This window comes from Anticarsia gemmatalis, chromosome 23 (assembly GCF_050436995.1).
Source record: "Anticarsia gemmatalis isolate Benzon Research Colony breed Stoneville strain chromosome 23, ilAntGemm2 primary, whole genome shotgun sequence".
In the NCBI taxonomy this organism is placed as follows: domain Eukaryota; kingdom Metazoa; phylum Arthropoda; class Insecta; order Lepidoptera; family Erebidae; genus Anticarsia; species Anticarsia gemmatalis.
This window is the reverse complement of record NC_134767.1, coordinates 250,327-267,861: the sequence shown is the minus strand read 5'-3', so window position 1 is coordinate 267,861 and position 17,535 is coordinate 250,327. Positions and strand designations below refer to the sequence as shown.

The 17,535-nt window shown below is 34.6% G+C and overlaps 2 protein-coding genes across 3 annotated transcripts in view; one reads left to right on the top strand and one right to left on the bottom strand.

Annotated features, from left to right (window-relative positions):
- The window catches only part of Nox (NADPH oxidase), a 56,266-nt gene extending 47,094 nt beyond the window's left edge, over window positions 1-9,172 (bottom strand). The window contains exon 1 of the mRNA XM_076129998.1: window positions 8,992-9,172. Coding sequence (XP_075986113.1) covers window positions 8,992-9,114 — 123 coding nt within the window. The 5' untranslated portion in view covers window positions 9,115-9,172. The remainder of the gene's footprint in view (window positions 1-8,991) is intronic.
- LOC142983137 (doublesex- and mab-3-related transcription factor A2-like) overlaps window positions 1-17,535 on the top strand; it is a 109,940-nt gene that overhangs the window by 33,684 nt on the left and 58,721 nt on the right. The gene's annotated exons all lie outside the window — the stretch shown is intronic.

The following is a 17,535-nucleotide window of genomic DNA, read 5'->3' as shown; positions in this document are numbered from 1 at the left end:
ACACTAGGCACTCACATACAATCGCTAGCACTCAAACGCACTCACTTGCACTAAGCACTCACATGCACTCGCTAACACTACGCACTCACACGCACTCGCTGGGCAACTTAGGCAACACTAGGCACTTACATGCACTCACATGCACTTTTATACACTAGCTTGCTCTAGCACTCATACAATCGCTAGCACTCACATGCACATGCACATGCACTAGCACTCGCTAGCACTGAGCACTCACAAGAACTGAGCTCTCACCAGTTAACGATCTGTGAGGTAAACGGTGCGTTAGGAATTTCATAGTTCATTAGTTTTTATGTTTGTAAGTAATATCAGCTCTTATGATGTAGTGATCAATGTAATGGCTGCTACACAATTTTTTTTACCCATTACTGTCCCACTGCAGTGCAAGGGTCTCCTCTTAAACGAGGCGGAGGGGTTAGGCCATGAGTCTACTGCGCTGGCCAAGTGCGGGTTGGGTGCTACTAACAGGCCGGCGGCAATGCCCCCGACACAAGCCGTGCGGGTTGTCAATACCGTTGGAAAGCTAGAAAAAAATGACGAAGGCAAACCGCATAATCCGCCGGCCCACACGGCTGCCTGAGCCTTTCGGGCGGCTTGAAGCTTGACTAAAGGTGGAAAAAAATGTACTCAAAAAATGGTACTGTTAAGTAATGTGTAGAAGTCTTGGGTTTGATTTCCTGGTGTGATTTTCGAGCATTTCTTAGTGAAAAAAGGATGGTCGGTTCAAGACTTTTACACTTTTGGAAGTACGTAAAACTGTTAATTGATCTTTGGATGGTTCTCTTTCGTACCTATTATGATTATTATTTAGTTATATTTACTTAAAAAAAAACAGTATTAATGAATTGAACAGCTATTGCCAAAATTAGCAGGACGACTTTAAGTACCTATGCGTTCAGACACTTTATTAATGCTATACCATAAATGATGTTACTTTTATTTTTATATTAGACTTTCTTAGCCTCACTCATCGTTAGTGATACAAATTCCACGTTTAATAGTCAATAAGTATTTCACTTATTGACTATTAAACGTGGAAGTCTTCATTCCTTCAACAGAATATATAAAAGTTTAAAAACACATTTTTTTCTCAGAAAAACAACGCAGCCTCTAGAACGAACATTACTCTGTGCCATAGATGGTGTTTGTATAAAAAGAAAACTCTTGGGATTATCGATTACGATCTGTACTGTCATCGTGGTGGAATTGTAGCTCTTATTACAAAGGAATAAGGTTTAGAGTAACAAGAGAATTTTAACACAAAATCACTCTTTGACCATAGTATAGGTAAATGTGCAGAAGGTAAAATTGGTCACAGTTCAATAACAACAGTTGTCACAAATATTTTTTTGTAAGTAGATATCTGTTTTATTTAAACGTATAGGCAAGATTATAAAAATGTGAAATAGCAATAAGATATACTCTTAAACCATTGTAATAATCTATACTAATATTATTAAGCTGAAGAGTTTGTTTGTTTGATTGTTTGTTTGTTTAAACGCGCTAATCTCAGGAACTAATGGGTAGGCTATATATCATCACGCTTCGACTAATAGGAGCAGAGTACCAGTAAAAATTATTTCTAAAACGGGGAAAATTTTGACCCATTCTATCTTATGTGATGCAAGCGAAGTTGCGCGGGTCAGATAGTATAATTATAATGTGCAAAAAAGCCTCAACGCAAACGTTTTGAACTAAGGAGGTCATTTCAATCATCATCATTATAATCTCAGCCCTGAGACGCCCACTGCTGAACATAGGCCTCCCCCATCGTTTTCCAGTGTGACCGATCTGATGCGGCCTGTATTCACCATCCGTTCAAATAACAAACTAAAACAACGTAATCAAAATCTTTATTGAACTTCTGATAATTCCTTGTACAGTGACACTAAGTGCCTGAATAATGACAGTCAACAATGTGATATGTCGGTACGCATTAGTGAGAAATTAGCACTAGCACTAAGCTCATTCGCACTAAATACCACTACTTTTTGCTTTTTAGATATTTTTTAAATACGTCGTAGAGGAAGCTTTACAAACAAACAAATAACGGACGTAACTCTGAACTTTGAAACTACTATCAAATGTCGCATATTATTGCTATCCCTCTGGTAGTAAAAGGGTCTCTTCCAACAATGCGGCCTTGAGTTCAATGCGCGATAGAGACCTTTCAAAACTTGAAAAATTATAAATAAAGGTAATAAATATGACTGAACACCTATAATTTAATTATGAATCATAAAACTAATTTTATTTTTATATACATTATTGTACGGTACAAAAGACATCAACGCGTTCGAAAAATAACATTTAATTTTCTTTCTAAGTTTTTCCAATAACTCTAATCTTACTCCAGCTTTACTTTTAGAGTTTTAAATTCTTAAGGGTCAATATTTAACCTAAATTTATTATTTGACTTCAATGTGCGTTTAGTTTCACGATCTTAATTTCTGCGAATCGGTAACGTGCCCGGTTTTCAAACCTTGGAAATGTTCAGAGGATCATAATAGTGGAATCAGTTTTATCCAACTTTGGAATTACCAAACCATTTGTGACCCACGCCTCTATTTTGTATGAGATTGATTCTCACCGCTGCTTTGTTACAGTTTCAGAATTATCCGTAACCTTAACATTCGTGACCATAAATAAGAAACAACTAATTATTCATAAACACAGTAAACCGTAATAAAAACTGTAAGTAATTGCGATCGGCTGTCATTGGGCGTGACTGCGACGTGAGTGACCAATAGTATTTGCGAACAGATAACCTAGATACGACTGCATAAGCGCATACCTACTGTTTAGATATTCTAAGTTTATTTTATTTATACCGAGATCTTTGCTAGATACGATCACGGATAAGTTTAGGATCAGTGAGGGAAAAGACTATATAATCATGTCGATGATGAGTATTTTAAAGAGTAGAAGTTGTAACTAGAAGTTTGACTGCCTCCGTGGCGCAGTGGTTTAGGTCGCCACGCCGCTACCAATGCGTCAGGGCGTGTGGGTTCGATTCCCACACGGAACAATTATTTGTGCGATCCACATATAATTGTTTCGGCTCTGGTTGTACTTTGTGTCCGTTGTGTGTATTTTATAAAAGTCCCCCGTGACACAAGAGCAATTCTTAGTAATTATATACAAAACTCATCCCATGCATCAAAAAGGTATCGAATGTTTGACTTCGGGTTTACAGGGGTTTAGTCATGAAAACGTTTCAAACAAAACTCACATTCCAAATACTAGTATGATATGCTTAGAGTTATTAGGCGATAAATGGAAACTGATATAAGATAGATTATAGATTTGATTATTTATCTGAATTCTGACACATTCTGAGATTTGTTAAAAATTAACTAAAGTTGACTTATCCATGAATAACATATAAATACCAGCCGCTAGTTTAGCTTCAATAAATTTCCCACATTTCTAAATCAAACTACACGTCACAAACATACACTAACAATCTTTATTACGATAAGTGCTCATCCATAATGACATCAAATAAATTATAACAAATATTTTTGTAGCCATCCATCATTGTAAGAACGACTGCTCAATCGTATCCTCCATCTCACTCTAGCACGTACAAACTGTGATATGTCTGTCCTTGTTTCTCTTCAGCGGTGGAGTAGTCGTGGTGAATGCGCGCGCGATCACGACACCTAATGATCTAGCATCGATCTATGATCTATCTGGCCAGGTGTTGGGGTGACCATAAGGTCAAATATTTTGATGGTTGTTTTCAATTTGTTTAATCGACCATTTGGCTTGTGGCTTGCTATGGTTGTGTATGTTTTGTGGTCGGAAGTAGGATTGGATTTGGTTTTTGACAGTTTGCTTTTGAGAAGGCTATTTCTGTGATGTGCAAATTCTGGGTAACTATAAGTAGCTCCCACGCAAGGATTAGGTTCCAATCAAAATCCTGTTAATGCTGTTATTGCTAATATCTTTGGGAGAAGAACATTACCTACATTACTTCCATTGCTGATTCATTCAGGATGTGCCCAGCATCATTTTCAACGTTTCCGGGTTGATGAAAAAACGTGAGTCGATTATGATTCACGACTCGTCGTGAATCGCTTTAACTATCTTTGGAAATTGGTTACACGATTTAATGATTAAATTGGGTTTACCAGTCAAATCAGCTACTCATTATGAAATGTAAAAACACATGTTAGTAAAGAAATATAGTGTAATGACGTCACGACACCGTATCTTCGTTGAAATCAAATGAGCACCTAATAAAGTATTTCAATGTGTAATAATTACAATTCAACATTATTAATGAAAAAAAAAATAGCATAAGCATTTTAGATGAACCTTTGCGGGTACAATTCTAATAAATTTGTCGTTAACCCAGTCAAGTACCCAATATTGCTGGAATACCGAAGTATAAAAGTAACATACAAATTTTCATCCTGGTCAAATATTGCTGTAAAACATGGTCACCCTTCCACTATAATGCAAGGCGTTCGCTCACATATGGCGCGGTACTAACTCACATTCCAACACATACAGTTTGGATTTATTTCGTGCCTAGACCAGTCTAGGACTTAGCTCTATTTTGAGGACTATTTACTACGGTGAGCCTTGTTGTAAGTTACTTGCAGGTAACGTCTGGATAGTGGGTAGGAATATTTCAATGTTAAATCTATACTAATCTATACTAATATTATAAAGCTGAAGAGTTTGTTTGTTTGTTTGTTTGTTTGAATGCGCTAATCTCAGCAACTACTGGTCCGATTTGAAAAATTATTTCAGTGTTAGATAGTCCATTTATCGAGGAAGGCTATTGGCTATATATCATTACGCTACGAACAATAGGAGCAGAGCAGCAATAAAAAATGTAACAAAAACGGGGAAAATTTTGACCCATTCTCTCTTATGTGACGCAAGTGAAATTGCGCGAGTCAGCTAGTTGGCCATATTTTTGATCAGTGAAAAGTCTGGAGATCGAATTTTGGTAGCGTTTGGAAAAGGTCTGCTTGATAGCTGAAAAGTTGCTATTTAAAAAATGGATGAAAATACAAACATACATAAAATCACGCCTTTTTCCCATAGGTAAAAAATTTTGTACATTTATAATTTAGACTTATTTATATACTTATTACTCAACCATACTTTTATTTTGTCTCTAAAAGTTTCAAAATAACAAAAAATTAAGAGACAATGGAATGAAAAGATAAGTTTAAAACTCCTTTTATTAAGGCCATGTAACAACCCTTTTCTTTAAGCTACTAATTTTAATTCATAAACCAATTTTTGCATTAAAAATAATCCTCACTATTTACACGCCCGCATCAAAACAAAAGTCGTAAAAAGACATTTAAATTTCAAAATATTGTAACATCTAAAAACAATAAACCTTTATTACCTTTATAACATTGATTCCGCTCGTGTATTCATTAGTTCTAAAAGATACAACTTGTGAGCTAACAAGTATGAACTTACGACCTTTTAATTGCGAAGGTTAATGATTATTACTGTACGAGAACGAATAAAATCTAACTGCATTGATTGACATTGATTATTGCTACATTCTTTATTCATTAGTAATGTAAACACTAGAAATATAATTAACACAACATATATGAATTTATTCGTAGCTTCAATAAAACAAATCTAGCTAATTTAAAGTCAGTTTTGTGCACTTAAGGTTCCGTAACATTCAAAGTTTTATACTTACAAATACGTATATGCGCTACCTGTAGCTGTTATCAATAAAATGCAGATATGAGAAAAGAAAACCCTTTTTTTATTATGTTTTTTGTAGCAGCAACAAAAATACATCATCTGAGAAAATTTCAATTGTCCTACTACAACGGTTAATGTGATACAGCTTGGTGATAGACAGATATCGAAGTCCCAGTAATAAAAACCTATTACAGAGACTTTTATACGACTTTTTAGACGTTTTAACCGTTTGGGTATGGAACTCTACGTTGAACAACCATACAACCTTATTACAAAAACATAAGGTTAAAAATCTAACGGATAAATTAAGTGTCTATCACGTAATTTTGTAGTTATTAGTATTAGTTATTATACTGTAGTTCTATTACATTGTTATATATTCAATCGAAAATACGCCTTATTTTGCTTGTTATATAATATTTTTCCTTATATTTGCTGTGCTCAAAGTACAAAATTGTAAAGAAACTAGTACGATATGTAATTAAGTGTTTCTTATGAATGTAACACATCTGTGTTATATGTGTTTTGTAATTAATGTAGGGCTACAAAAAGAGCGGGTCAAAGATAAAGCTATTAAGTGGTCAATTTCAACTGGCACATAGAAACACATTTAAATTAATTCTAATATATTTAAATTGATTTAAATTCTACTCATTTATAAACTTATTCTATGCTCATTTTTAGGTTAGGAAATTATTTTCTGATATTTTTATCCATCAAAATCAAATCATTTATTTGCAAAAGTGGATATAATTGGCCGAGTGTACCCATATTTTCCCATAGACCCCAGATTGTAGGGATCGTAACCAGTGACGTCCTTTGGTCTCTGACTATTCCTATAGGGTAAAGACGGGATATTATGTATGTATGAATTATGGCTGATACAAACGACTGGTAAAGTAATCCACTGCAAAAAATCATCTTCATCCTCCTAACTAAATGTTTCCCTCATCGTACTATCAGACCTGAATAACTTACAATGGATTAGCAAATAGTTCATCATGGGAATCGAACCTACACAAGTACACTACCTATGACCTCCACCTTTGTCATATAGACGACTAGCTTTTACTCGCGACTGCGTCCGCCACCTGAATTTTCACATGGGAATGCGTCATTTTCCCAGGGTAAAAAGTAGCCTATGTCCTTTCTCGGGTATCGAAATATCTCCATACCAAATTTCATGCAAATTGGTTCAGTAGTTTAGGCGTGATTCAGTAACAGACAGACAGAATTACTTTCGCATTTATAATATTAAGTATGGATTAAAATTACAGCGTTGTTTCTATGGCCACACAATAAAACGATTAAACTAATATAGCAGTTTCTATGGCCATACAATAGATCCTCCGGCGAGCTTTCAAATCGCCAGAGGTGATCGTGCGTGCGAAATGCGAACATTATTGGGGATCTTAACGAGGATTTAATTAGTATAACGATTGGACCTCGAGCGGTGTAGCTTGAAGGTCAAATAAGTAGGTTATTTTGTTACACTTCTGCCCGCAATATTGTATGTTGTTGCGTAATATTCTAACTTAAAATTTTCGGGATTTAAGGTATATTTATTTAATTTAGGATATTTTTAGGGATAGTGTACTTTATGAAGCTTTTTATTTTGAGTTAATATTTAAAAAATCTATCACAATGCCAAAAAATAGAATATCGCATCGATAGAGATTCTTATTATAATCATTTCAAGAGTAAACTACTGAGTTGATTGAATTTAAAGGTATTTCGACAATTTATCATAAATTATAATCCAAGTCAACCCAGACTGAAATCAAACCGCCGGAGTCAAGCTACGTTGGGAAACTATAGGGGAATCATTTGTCCAGCAGTGGGACGATACACTCATAAAATTAAAATACAAAATCCATACAAGCAAATCCGCGGACAAAACCTTTTCCTCTATTTGATCGTTAACATTTCAACAGCTGGCACAATAATCGTTTTAAGAAAAACCCAAACATCTGGTTTTGAACCCGGAAACTTTATATTATTAATATTATGCAGTGTCGTCACCGAGTCATCGAGCGGCCATTACAGTGAGATGTGAACAACATTGGCACAGAGGCACCCGTGTGTTCGTGTTGATACCGTTAAGTGTTAGTGCTGTTTTGTAAGATTTTATACCACAAAGTAACAAAAACAGAAGTTTAATTTCACCAAAACTCAGATAGCATCTATCAGCGAACGATGAAAATATGTCAGATTGAATAAACCTGATAGTGTTATAGGTTAAAGGCCAGTTCCACAGTTTATTTTTAACCCATCTGCAAATTAAAGTAACAACAAATTTGTGAAAACAACTGTCAAAATTTCATCTGATAAACTTATCATATGGAATTTTCTTTCAGATAGCTATTTAAAAGTATTGAAACCAGACATAAATCTAAGATAGACTAGATACGTTTATAAACAAATGGGCCCGAGTGTTATTTTAGATAGCATTTTTGCTGTTATTACTATACTATGTATCACCTGGTAATCTACTTTTTGGTGAAACGAATTTTGATTATTATTCAAAGCCTTAATAACGTTGTAACGGAAACTTTCGTAAAACATATTTTATCTTGTCCGTTTTAAATTTTTGGGCGTAAAGTTTTCTTCGCTACCCTATTATAACATTGCGTTACTTCTGTAGGCATCAGTTTTGTGTGGCAACACTTGTTATTGAGCAAGTATTAACGCGTTACATAAAGTTAAAGTACTAACATAAAGGTTAATTCCACTCGAGCGATACCTCCGCTCAATTATTGAGTTCTCCATTTTTACTGCGATCTCACGAGGATTATTGATTTTACTTTTTTGTTAGCTAGCTAGCTAAAGAAATTAATAATATAAAAATTGACCAAACCGGAAAGCTTAATGACTGTGCAATTGATGAGAGAAATTCAACTAGCAGCAAGGACATTTCTTATAAAAAAAAACAAAATCCTGGCGGAAGGTATTAGACGCCTACCTAAATTGTATTATAACCAAAGTATGCTGTTTTTCAGATAGAAAGAAAATAACCAATTTAAATTCGGATTTTTTGCATATTTTTTTTTTAACTCGATACGTACTGTCACTTCAATTATCTAACATAAGTATGAATTTACGATAATTTTTAACCAACTTCAAAAATAAGGAGGATCTATGTTCGATTTTTTTCGTCTTATGACACGTATAGTTGCTGTCTTAAACATGAAGATAAATCCATCACGAAAAACACATGAACAACGACATAACCTAAACACACAAATACAAAAATAACACAGTTACTCCACTTACCTGATCCTGAAAAGTCCGATGCAAAGTCTCCTTCGTGTACCTCCCATCTCCTTGCTTGAAAATAGCAGAACACTGCTTCAGCAACGCCAACCGCGTCCTCTCCTTAGCACATTCCACCTCCATAATAGACAGCCTGTGCCCTGTCCTAGGCACCCCTAAACCGCCCCCTAAACCGCCCCCTAAACCGCCCCCTAAACCGCCCCCTAAACCACCCCCTAAACTACCCCCTAAACCGCCCCCTAAACCGCCCCCTAAGTCCCCATTATCCGTCACATTGCTAACACTGTCCCCTAAGTCCACAGTTTCCAGTTCAGTGATGATTTGCGGAGTGTTACCGCTACCGTTCGCCATATTTGTATTTATTTTCACTCATTTGGGTTAATTTTTTATTGAGTTTGGTTTTCACAGTTTTTTGTTGAGCTGTTGTTAATAAAATATTGTGTTGATTTTGGATGGTGTGGTGTTTTTTTGGGTTGACAAAGGATATGATAAGGTTTAGGGTTTCATTCCCCGATCGGACAAAGTACTATTGGTCCTTTCTCATTCATTTTTGAATATGTAGTATTTTCAATATCTACAAATCAAACTCCTACAGTTTGGTAATGTGTCCGGTATATGGTAATGAATAAATTCGCCTTTTTCTGCCTTTTCTTTATGCTTGAACCACTGAACCGATTTGGATGAAATTTTATACAAAGACAGTTTGACACTCAAGAAAAGACCTAGGACATTTTATAACTCGGCTATCCAACGGAAACTAAGCGAGATTTGATATGTCATATAACGATAATCCAGGCGGAAGGAGTCGCGGGCAAGAGCTTTCATATAAAACCAAATAACCAGTTCCTTCGTACTTTATGATGTCAGTGCAAGTTTATACACTGTCAATATTTATCGTCATCGTAAAATTACATTAAAAACTTTTAGCGTTAACAATAAAATATTTAAATTCACTTTCACGTGTAAACCTCTTAATCTCATTTATAAATGAAAGTACAACATATTTCTGGACGCGTTTATATTTGATTTGGTTATTTATTTATTCTATAGTGGTGATAGCTGAGAGGTCTAAACATTCACCTGTTGTGGCAGGTTCCAACAATAACTTTACGAAGTTATATGTGTTTCACCACAAGATATGAAACAAAGTCCCTCTCTTAGTTTGTCTGTGCATTTGCGGTAAACACAAAAATTGTTAAACGGATTTTGATGTGGTTTTTGTCAATAGACTCACAATTTACGCTTTATTTAGCAAGTTTTCGTGGTAGCCATGTAATGTTAGAGAAGAGAAACATAAAGAATCTCCCAATAGTATATAAATATGATTGAGTGGATAAATATATCCTAAGATCTATAAATCATATTTATCCACTAATAGTTAACTAACATATACAATAATTATCAAAATAAACAATCATAATAATATGAATGGCAGCTCCTAATATAAATGATTACTTATGTCTGCAACGTTCTGATTGACACATATCGTGTGGGAGGTGACACTAATTCTATTATAGCAAGTCACTTTAGACACGGTTCCGTACTATTACATACAAAGGACCTTAATAATATTTTACCTTTGGCGACCTAAATCGGGTTTACAACTTTCATTGAACATCAGAAAAAAATCAATAAATAGTGAAAAAAAAATTCAAGAGCCCATTTATCGAGGAAGGCTGCAGGCTATTATATCATCACGCTACAGCTAATAGGAGCAGAGTACCAGTAAAAAAAATTACAAAAACGGGGAAAATTTTGACCCATTCTCTCTTATTTGTCGCAAGCAAAGTTGCGTTGGTCAGCTAGTAAACTTATTTACTGATGGGTGGCTTTCGTGGACTAGGCTAGGTGCTTTTCATCAAGGCTATTTGAACAGGTGCTCTAGATGGACTACCCCCACCCTCCCTCCTCCCCTAAATTTGAGGAAAAAACTTTCAGCTTTAATATGTTTGTTGTTTGGATAATTTCAATCACGCCAAAAGCAAGAGGTATTAATTTAGGACGAGAGTCTTCTATAGGAATATTGATCGAGGTGTCTACATCAACGTGTGCCAGAAGTCCAAAATCAAAATAAAATCTATTTCATTTCCTTTGGCGCGAAACACCAATAGTCATATTATTATTTTAAATACAAATTTCCTGTATCAATAATAAAAACTAACGATTTTTATAAACATACAAATAAAAAACTAGAATTTAAATAATACTATAAAATATTTTTGTTACTCTTATTTTGTTGTAGTGTTCATCATTTTCAAAACTTGTAAAACATGTTATATGAATAGGTAAAACTAGACATAATTAGGATCAAAATGTAGGTATTAGAGTAAAACTTGAATTTAATTGTTAAAAACTATCCGGAATTTCGAAAATATTTGCATAGATAGATTAATATACGATTGTCTTCCAAATCAAATCATTTATTCATTTAGGTCAAATGCTGACACTTATGATAGTCAATAATACAGAGAGTGAATTTACCACCAGTTCGGAAGGTAGCGCCAATGAGAAGAGCTGGCAACAAACTCCTGGCTACTCTCCCTTTTTCCATAGGGGTAGGCAGTCACTTACTAGGGTCCTTACAAACTACCCTTGCTTTATTCATAGCCCTTCATCTTTTCATACAGGACCGCCAGTTATATCACCGATGTGATATAATATATTATGTGCGTGTTTCTCTAGGGAGCCTTTAAAAAAATCGTCTTTAAATTTTGATAATAATGCTCCCGTATGTTGCTTTTTAGAAAGGAAAAACTGGTTATAGATTTATAAGTGCTTTTAAACCAAAATTGATAAGGAAATTGCGAAACAAAAAGAATCGAATGACGTTACATAATATTATGATTCAAATCAACATTATTATTATTAAATCGTATTTTAATAACAATAAAGGATTGAAGATAAATATGAAATTAATTGAGGAATTAAAAAAAATATATTTGTATTTTTGAGTCATTATAATTAGGGGGTTATATGGCCAACCTTTTATAATTTGTTGAGGCATAAGCACCAATGGTATTGAATCAGCAAAATGTAGATATAAAGGTTATTTTTGTGTGAATATATACATTATAATACTGATATGATTTTCCTTATTGTTGTATAATATTAATAAAACAGCACGGAAACGTGTTTCGCTAAGATATTCTTAATCTTTTGCAACTTAAGTTTGTTTATCTGTGATAACTAATTAATTTCGTTTTTACATTACTTCATAGCTTGTTCTTCCTTTTGCAAACTTTGTAAGAACTAGTCTCCAGCGGTAATTATAAAAATGATTTGAAATAATATAACTAACAGTGCAATTTTTAAATTCATCCTAGTCGATCACATATTTGTAATTATTCCTCTTTAATATAATAAATCTATACTATATATATTATATTTAACATTAGCTGAAGAGTTTGTTTGTTTGTTTGTTTGAACGCGCTAATTTCAGGAACTATCGGGTCCGATTTGAAAAATTCTTTTAAGGTTAGATAGCCCATTTATCGAGGAAGGCTATATCTCTTATCTGACTGACGCAAGCGAAGTTGCGCGGGTCAGCTATATATATTATAAAGTATATATGATAAAGTTAAACTTGTTACTTTTCAGCATTAGGATTCGAATCTTGAACCAGAAATGTATATTTTTTTTGGCTTTCTATTTGAACCGCGCGTAAAATTTTTGTCCCTTATTTGAGTCGCTCTAGGGTTTTAATTAAAAACAAAGAAATTGTTGCAGAAACCATATTCCAAATAAATTTGGTATAAACTATTAATAATTTTGTTCCTGAACCGCTAAATTAATTATATTCCCAATTGTCTCGTCTACTGACAACTGGGAATAAAAGTAGGAAGAAAATTCTCAGTTGTCACCCCAGGGTGACAGCGTAGACGAGACAATCGGGAATATAATCTAAGAAGGTCTAAGACTCACAAATTTTCGCTTTAACACTACCTACGATTATTTATTTTGGAAGTTATAGATTATCTCCCTTATAAAATACGTACGGATTGACGGTACCCTAAACGCAAAAGCCTGCAATATAATAAACTAGCTGACCCGCGCAACTTCGCTTGCGTCACATAAGTGAGAATGGGTCAAAATTTTCCCCGTTTTTGTAACATTTTTTACTGGTACTCTGTTCCTATTGGTCGTAGCGTGATGATATATAGCCTATAACCTTCCTCGATAAATGGGCTACCTAACACTGAAAGAATTTTTCAAATCGGACCAGTAGTTCCTGAGATTAGCGCGTTCAAACAAACAAACAAACAAACAAACTCTTCAGCTTTATAATATTAGTATAGATGTAAATGAATCAAGTTAGCGAATTGAGTGAAAGTGACACCACTCCCATATATTATATACTATCATATGAATATTATTTAATTATACTGACACAGTTATTTTGTTAGATAATTATCTTGTTATATACGCAAAAACATTGCAAAAAAGTTGTTATAGTGGTCGTCGCTCGAAGCAAAATATTGTGAGTTCAATTTCCGGTGGAAGCAAAATAATTGACTAACTGGCATTAATCATCGCATTTTTTAAGTTATTTCATAAATATACACACGCTTCGCTTTTTTTATTATTATCTTTTACTGGTATTAAATCCATACGTATTTGAAAATCACTAGAAAATTGCTCAACCCGAGAATCGAATCTGAGACGCGATGAGAATTTTTACAAACAAAGAGCACTACCTGTATAGAATATACCAAAAGGCGTTAAATAGAGAATATTTCAATACATATTTAGAAAATCCAACAACGGGAATCGACTTCTAGACCTCTCAATGACCAAACTAAAGACATAACAAAATATTTTTCCTTGTTTATACTTCTCATTAAATACTCAAAAGGATTTAGTACTTAATTGAGGTTTAAAAACTTGCAGGAAAACCCTAAAGACGAGGAAATGTTTATTATTAATAGTTATTATTTTTAGGTAAACCCATACAGTCATTACATGTGCAATTATAATAATTATTATATTAAGATTATATCCTGGATCCTTTATGACTAAGTGCAAAAGGCGCAGTGGTTAAAGTGCTCAATGCCACCACGAATGTCTTGGAATCGATTTCTAGTGAAATCAGACTGAAAAAAATATGAATTTTCACATTTTCATACATAACATCACGCCTGTTCTGCCTGTAGGTGTAGGCAGAGCAATATGAAATACACCCAAAATTTGCCATTAACAATATTACTTCGCCCAAATGAATATTTCATATCGCAATTTACCAGACCCGTTTAGGAAATCGAACCCAAGACCTCTCGGTCAGCAGTCGCATACAGACAGAGGCAGATTAGATTATCCAACAGAACCTAAATAGGAGGGTATCTTTGGGTACAGAACTCTAAAAAGATACTAAGAATATTTTCTATTCCACTAAGCAGTACAGTAATTAGTTGTATGAACTTTGACCGATAATTATGAAGTTGAATAATTATCATTTTACAAACATGAATAATGATGAGCTATTAATGAAAGTCGCATCAATCATTGCATACTCAAAATATTATATGACCGGTTAAATAGTATAGCGGCTGTGAATGTGACTGCAGTACAGAAGTATTGAGTTCGATTCCTATGCAAAGCCAAAAAAACTTAACTTGTAGATATATATTTTCTTAAGACACGCTTATTGCTCGTTATAATTCACTTTTACAAAGATACAAATAACATACACAAAGTCAATCCTAAAGAGAACAATATATATACAGATCACAAAAATTGACATTATTTTAGAGTATCGAAACCAAGACTTCTGCGAGAAAGCACCCTGCTTGACCTTGACACCACAAACCTCGAGATTTTCTAACAAAATGTCGATTTATCACATTCTCAAATTTTTATTTTGACATGTGCAAAGTCTATAATTATAACCACCTCCTATTAAAATAAAGAGCAATTAATTTTATTCTTAAAAACAAGTCTTCAGGTTATATTTTACCTTTACTTTTAGCAAAACCCGGAGCTTAGATTAAAATATGACGTATAGAAATGTTAAAAATAAAACTAACTTGAGATGAGATACAAAACCCGTAGAACTACTAATCTTAATAATATTAATGATATGCGGAAGGTCTAACAAAACAATGTATTGCAAATAAATATTATCATAATAATAAGTTATATCATTAGCTTAGAATATACTAGCCTTTTTCGGCGACTTCGTTCCTTCATACATTACTAACTTCTGCCTACAACTACATAATATGTCTGCGTAAAAAGGTTTTCTAGGTTAAAACATTGTGTGCCTCATCAAAATCTGTTAAGTAGTTTTGGCGTGATTGAGTGACAAACATCCATCCAAACATTCGAAATAACATTAGTAGATATAGAAGTAAAGACTAGCTGATTCACGTGGCTCTGGTCACGTACAAAGTTTAGTTTCTTTTACAGCTGATTAAGGACCGATTTTTGGAAAAAATACAACACAAATGTATACACAAACATCTACCACTTCTGCTTAATTAAAAAACTGGCTAGCGGAGTGGCGTGAATTTTGGTAAAATTAAAAAATAAATTCTCTTCTAGTAAAAAAAAATCGTTTCGAAAAACGTTTATGCTTGAAAATTAATTCAGTGGTTTAGCCATAAAAAGGTGACAGACTGACATACAGACTTTGGCGTTTATAATATTAATATGGTATGGTTATAGAATATATTATATTATATCAATATAAAGTGACGTGTATGGTAGTTTTATATCTAGTTATGTTAATTTTGTACTAATAGCCATAAAACTGAGTTTGATGACACCGTAACCGTCAACTTTGGTTTAGCAATCAGTTAAGTAGTTCTGTATTTATTGCTGACTTACTTCTGCCATTGATTTCGTTTCTTTACCAAAGTATATTAAATATATGAGTTGTTGTTTTCTTCCTACTATCCAACTAATATCATAAATGTGAAAAGTTCGTGAGTAAGTATGGATGCTTGTTACTCTTTCACGCAAATACTACTGAACCTGATGAAATTTGGTATATAGGTAGCTAAAGACCCAGAATAACACATAGGCTGCTTTTTATCCCGGAGTTCCCGAAGGATCGGGATTTACGGGAAGGGTTTTCACGCGAACAAAGTCGCGGGCAGCCTCTAGTGTGATATTAATTTAGAAAAAATTATAGGCATTGTTTTTTGTTTTATTTGGTATATATGTTACTGTAAAAGCCCGAACGGTGGTAAATCCTAAGATTTTCCGGTATAACCTAAGTGCTTGTTCACGTTGGAACTCGCGGGCGCGAGCGCGGGGACGTGGCGATTTGTGTTCACGTTGGCCGCCAGGCGGGCGTTTGGCTCAAACTGGCTCAAACTGGTTGATCTTACTTGACATCGCGAGTGGATCGCGCCCGCCACCGCTAGTTCGACGTGAACACACACGAACATCTTCACTTGTTTGATATTGCCGCGAGCGCGCCGCGCGGGCCGCGCGCGACGCCGCTAGCTCGCCCGCGACTTAGACCGCGCGAACGGTTTGTACGTGAACACTTCGGTACATCGCCATATGTTTGATATTTCGCGACCGCGCCCGCCACCGCGCCCGCGAGTCAACGTGAATGAGCACTAAGATTTACCAACTGCCAATGGTAAAAGTCCGAATAATTATTTTATTTCGAACTTTTACCTATGTTCACTTGATGATATCGAGATGTCGCTGGAGCCCCGCTTCGCGGGGCTCCTCCTTCTGGGTGGTTAAAAAAAAATAACCACGAAGGCTAAGGTGGGAGCTTCGCTTCGCTCGCTCCCACCTTAGCCTTCTAACCTAACCTACCCATGTCGCTATGCCCAAAACTCCTTCTTTATAACAATGTCACAGTATATAATTACACCGTGAAATAGTTATAAACATAATTATGAAGGAGGATTTTTTTATATATCGTAACATAGTTTTTAAACTCTGGCTTGTTCGGACTTTTACCATTGAGAGTTGGTAAATCTTAGGTTTTACCGGAAAATCTTAGGATTTACCACAGTTCGGGCTTTTACAGTAACATATACACCCATTTGTTAAATAAACTGCTTTAAATTTCTTTAAAACTATTTTTTAATAACAGCTTACGCTATCCTTAAAGCTTGTTACAACAACTAACATTACATGGCTGAAACATTGAAGAAACAATTTTCTAAAAAAAGTTTTAAAATAATTTTCAAATGTCACTCTTAAACATTTTGATTACTATTTGACCATGTTTAAATTCATTTTAATACATTGAAAAAATATTTTAAACCTTTTCTCTCAGTTTTTCCAAAAAGTAAAAGTGATTTAACACTAACCGAAATTATAAAGAAAAAAATAAGTTTGCCAACCTCAAAAACACAACACCACAAAAAAAAACTCGAAAATTTATTAAAAACCACACATAACCCACTTCACGGACACTTCACCACGTAGTTAATTTCCCATAAAACTGGGAGGTTTCGTACACTGTCACTTTCGTTGGGCCGATGTGTTGAAGTCACGCGTGCGCAGCCGAGCGTGTGTACTCACACACTAGAGCGAGGGATACATCTCGTAAGGAATTGTCTCGGGTTTATTGTGAAT